The 5,218-nt window shown below is 38.7% G+C and overlaps 1 protein-coding gene across 1 annotated transcript in view; it reads right to left on the bottom strand.

Annotated features, from left to right (window-relative positions):
- The window catches only part of FANCI (Fanconi anemia complementation group I), an 88,223-nt gene that overhangs the window by 40,069 nt on the left and 42,936 nt on the right, over positions 1–5,218 (bottom strand). The window contains exons 14-17 of the mRNA XM_012804413.2: positions 3,956–3,965; positions 2,665–2,795; positions 2,169–2,239; positions 449–563 (exon numbers count right to left, since the gene is read on the bottom strand). Of these exons, the coding sequence (XP_012659867.1) occupies positions 449–563; positions 2,169–2,239; positions 2,665–2,795; positions 3,956–3,965 (327 nt within the window). The remainder of the gene's footprint in view (positions 1–448; positions 564–2,168; positions 2,240–2,664; positions 2,796–3,955; positions 3,966–5,218) is intronic.

Genomic DNA, 5,218 nt, shown 5'->3' with positions numbered 1-5,218 from the left:
GGCTATTTTTTGGTTGCAGCCATCATTGTTGTTTGGTGGGTCCGGACTGGGGATTCGAACCTGCCACCTTAGGTGTACATGGCTGGCGCCTTAGCCAGTTGAGCTATAGGCGCCGAGCCAGCTGGCAATTTTTTGATGTAGTTTTCTTATCATTGTTGTTTGGCAGGCCTGGGCTGGGTTCAAACCTGCCAGTTCCAGTTTATGTGTATGGCACCCTCACCGCTGAGCTACAGGCGCTGAGCTAGACTAGCCACATTTCAATCAAGTGTGTAACAGCCACATAGAGGATAGTGGCTACCACACTGGATAGTAATTTAGTATAAGTATTAGCCAGTATCATCATCATAATCATGAAACTCTAGGTTTCAGGATCATTCCAACCATAACAGGAATAAAAGAAAATAGCTTGCATTATCAAATACTACAAGTAAACATGAAAAATTCTTACCTGACTGACACCAATTGACTGACTGCACTGAGAGGATGACAGGCTGCCTAAAACTTTAAAGTTCTTCAGAAGCAGCAAAAATCCAGCAACTGCAGATTTTCGGGCATCAAGCTGCCTAGCTCAGGAATAGACAGAGAAGTTAATCATAGTACTTATTCTTAGGAATATACCTCTGGATCAGAAGAATCCAGTTAGTTCCATACAGAAAAGAAGTATGTATAAACAATGCAGCACCAAACAAACCACGATGAATATACGTACTCAAAGCATCAGCTATCCAAAGTAATTACCAGTATGGAAATTCAGCTGACTTTTTTCACTGTCTTACCCTTATGACACACTGTACATTCTTCTATCTTGCTCTCTTTTTTCACTGTCTTACCCTTATGACACACTGTACTTTCTTCTATCTTGCTCTCAATTCTACATCAGGAATGAGAATAAGAGTGCTGAGAAGCTGTAAAATGGGCTGGTAATTCAACTCTAAGTACTGAATAGCAAAGGAAATTGCTGATTTTTGCTGTCTGAAGAAGTGCTTCTCTTTATGTTTCCTTTCTTTATAAAGAAGTGTAGACTAGGTGCCATGTAAATCTTACGTTCAGAAAAATGACAGACTCATCTTTTTATTGAGGCTTAACAATTAATACATGTTACAGATACTACAACACAAAATCTCAGTCTATCAGCCATGCCTTTGAGTGAGGAATAACAAAAATATCATCAGTTCTGAGCAAATGTAACAGCATGTGGCTTAGCTGTTCCATCTAGACACTGTATTATAATATGGCTGATGTGGCATTAATTAAGCATCTTATCCTCAAAGTATCAAATGCTTTTCACATATTACTACCTCATAACATTTTGAGGAGATGGTATTATCCCTTATATACTAAGAAATAAAAGAGAGGTCAGTAGGCATCGGCTGAGCTCCAAATAGAACTCAGTCCCCTCATAATTTGATCTACTAGCCACTAGAGATCGTTAATTGTGATGTTCACTGAAGTGAGATTCTACGTATTATTCTTCTCTACTAAGGTGCTCTGGTCCTCCCAACTTTGGAACTGCTCCAGCTCAGGTCTCAGTAAATGACATTAGAACATTATCTTGGGCCAGGTGCAATGGCTCATGCCTGTAATCCCAGCATTCTGGGAGGCCAAGGCAGGTGGATTACTTGAGTTCAGGAGTTTGAGACCAATCTGAGCAAAACTGAGACTCTGTCTCTGCTAAAAATAGAAAAATTGAGGCAAGATCGCTTGAGTCCAAGATTTGGAGATTGCTGTAATTTATGATGCCACGGCACTCTACCCAGGGTGACAGTTTGAGACCCTGTCTCAAAAACAATAACAACAAAAAAATTGTCCTGAAGGTTATTCTTGAAGGAGTACAGCACAGTACTTAAGATCACAAGCTCTGATGTTAAACCTGATTTTAAATACTACTATTAGTTAACCTCTGGAAAATCACTTATTTTCTCTAAACCTAAATTTCCTTATCTTTAAAAAAGTGAATTATAAAACTTCTCACTTCATAGGATTGTTCTGAAGACTAAACAAAACATACACAACACAAAGCATGTAGCACAATCCCTTACTTGATTAAAGTGCTCTGTTGGGTTAGGAATTTGCGAGACCACTGTGAATAGGTAGTACTAGGAGATGGCAGTTTTTAGCCCCAGCATTAGAAAGCATCACTTCCTATGATCTCAAGGGACACTTCATACCTGGCAAACATAGCTTTCCGAAGGACAAGTATCAAAGAGTCCCTCATCGACATACTGACTTTGAGAAGGGGCTGAAAGACAAACCAGTAGATAAAAACAGAACAAGTTTGCTTATTAAGCTTTATTATTTCCACCCGATACTTTTACCACTTGGCTTATTGCTTAATGTTTATTATACTTAGAATGACAATGGTACATTTTAAGATAACAAATTAGAACTAGTTATGAATGCCTTTGTAAATCTATTATATTCCATTTTCTAAAAGACTCTTAATTCACTAACTTGAAAATGAGTCAAAGGAGAGAGAATGCTAAGAGGAGGGAATAAACTTGGAAAACCATCTAGTTCAGTGCTCTTGCCCTTTTAATACAAGTTCTATGTAGTAGACTTAAGGGGAATAGGATATCACAGACATATTTATAAAGAAATGTACAGACTTCCATTAGACAGTTAAACCTCACTTTTGGCAAGTTACTTAGGAATCTGAAGACTTACCTGCACTGCCTTAAGTAGCCCTTGTACAGTCTGAAGGGGCAGAAATGACAGATAGTCAAAAGTTTCTGTGACTTTAGAAGAACAACTCTGAAGAACTAAGGGTGCATATATGATGATATTTGAAAGCAGGTCTGAAAAACAGAATTTATAATCAATTGTTGCTAATAACCAAAGTTATTAGAAAGAAAAGAAAAATAATTATGGGGAAAAGAAAGTAAAGTCTTGTGTTTCCTTTCTTAACTAAATACACTGCAATACGAATTTTTACTGATTCTATATACTTTTTCTCCAGTCAATTTAACCAGAATACTTTTAGCTTTTTTCTTTTTTTTCATGCTAATCTTCTCTGTATAGTTCCAATTTTAGTATATGTGCTGTAGAAGTGAGCATATACTTTTAGCTTTTTTCTGTGAAAGTATTAAATTGCAAAAATAAACTGTCTAAAAGAAAGAAGAAACCCATTCCACTGCCTAGACAAGTAGCACGTCTTCAGATTTCTAAGCTAAAATAAATCAATACATATTTATACATTTTTATCTGCAAGCATTATATGGTCCCATCAGGAATATAGAAAGCATAAAACATGGTCTCACTTCAAGAATTTTAATAATTTAGCTGAAAGTTTGAAACTTTTTTTAAAGAATTAAAGAGGTAAATAACAAAGCAATACTAAATATTTAATAATTCCAAACATATTTTATTGCCTACCAATGCTATAGGCAGTGTAAATAGTAGTTCAAAAGAAGAAGAAATCACCATGAGTTGGAGTATATTAAAAAAGCAATGAGAAGTAATTTAAATTAGGTTCTGAAAAATGGGTAACATTTAAATGCATAAAGAACCAGAAAGGCAGCTCAGCACCTGTGGTTCGAGCGACTAAGGCACCGGCCACATACACCTGAGCTGATGGGTTCAAATCCAGCCTGGGCCCACCAAACAATGACGACTGCAACCAAAAAATAACCAGGCACTGTGGTGGGTGCCTGTAATCCCAGCTACTTGGGAGGTGGAGGTAGGAGAACGGCTTGAGCCCAGGAGTTGGAGGTTGCTGTGAGCTGTGATGCCCCAGCACTCTACCCAGGGCAACAGCTTGAGGCTCTGTCTCAAAAAAAAAAAAAAAAAGAACCAGAAAGGCCTATTATATGCAAAAGAAAAGGTATGAGTAAAGTACAAGAAAGGTAAGTATAAGACATATATAGAGAACAGCTGGGAAATCAATGGAGTTGCACTTAAGGTTTCAAGAAAAGTAAGTAATTGAAGTTAATGTTGGAAAAGTAGGCTGGGATCAAACTGTCAAGGACCTGAAGTGTCAGGAGATAAAGAGAAGGTTATTTATTAAAGAACACTGATATTTTGAAGTAAAAGAATAGTATTTTAGGAAAACTAATATGATGGCCAGTATGCAGGCTAAATTGCTACAGTTTTGAGAAACAAAAGCTAGAAAACCAGTTAGGAAGCTGTGGCAGTAGTCTAGAAAGGGGTTATCAGTCTAGAAGATCAGTAAGTGGCAGAAGGACACTACTCATTTGATACTTTTTTTTTAGTTTTTTGAGACAGAGTCTCACTGTGTCACCCTCAGTAGAGTACAATGACATCACAGCTCACAGCAACCTCAAACTTTTGGGCTTAAGGGATTTTCTTGCCTCAGCCTCCCAAACAGCTAGGACTACAGGCACCCACCACAATGCCCAGCTATTTATTTTTTTGTTGCCATTGTCATTGTTGTCTAGCAGGCCCGGGCCAGGTTCCAACCCATTAGCCTTGGTGTATGAGGCTGCTGCCCTGACCATAGAGCTACGGGCACCAAGCCTGAGTTGTTTGGTTTTTTTTTTTCTCTTTTCTGCTGGGGCTGGGTTTGAACCTGCCACCTCCAGCCTATGGAGCTGGTGCCCTACTCCTTTGAGCCATAAGCACCACCCAGCCTGATATGTATTTATAAAAGATAGAATGTTGATGCAAAATGGAAGTTTTACTCAATAATTAAATGCTCTCTTCCTTATTGACAACTACTGCCTCCTTTATAATAGACAATGTAAGTGGATTTGTTTTTTTGGCATAATAATTGAAGATACTGCATTAAACTCTACAGTGTCATCAAAAAAAATTTTTTTCATCTCAGCACCCGTAGCACAGTGGTTATGGTGCCAGCCACATACACCAAGGCTGGCGGGTTTGAACCCTGCCTGGGCCAGCAAATGATAACGTCAACAAAAAAACAGCCAGGTGTTATGGCAGGTACCTGTAGTCCCAGCTACTGGGAGATTGAGGCAAGAGAACTGCTTAAGCCCAGGAGTTTGAGGGTGCTGTGAGCTATGATGCCACAGCACTCTACTAAAGGCAACATAGTGAAAGTCTGTCTCAAAAAAAAAAAAAAAAAAAATTTTTTTTCCAGGACCAAATTGTTCATTAAGACACTTAAATGAGGCTTGACGCCTGTGGCTCAAGCACTTTAGCACCCACCTAAAGTGGCAGGTTCGAATCCCCAGCCCGGGCCCGCCAAACAACAATGATGGCTGCAACCAAAAAATGGCCAGGCATTGTGGCGGGCGCCTGT

This window comes from Otolemur garnettii, unplaced genomic scaffold (assembly GCF_000181295.1).
Source record: "Otolemur garnettii isolate 467f Iridium unplaced genomic scaffold, OtoGar3 scaffold00029, whole genome shotgun sequence".
Lineage (NCBI taxonomy): Eukaryota > Metazoa > Chordata > Mammalia > Primates > Galagidae > Otolemur > Otolemur garnettii.
This window is presented reverse-complemented; position numbering and strand designations above follow the sequence as displayed.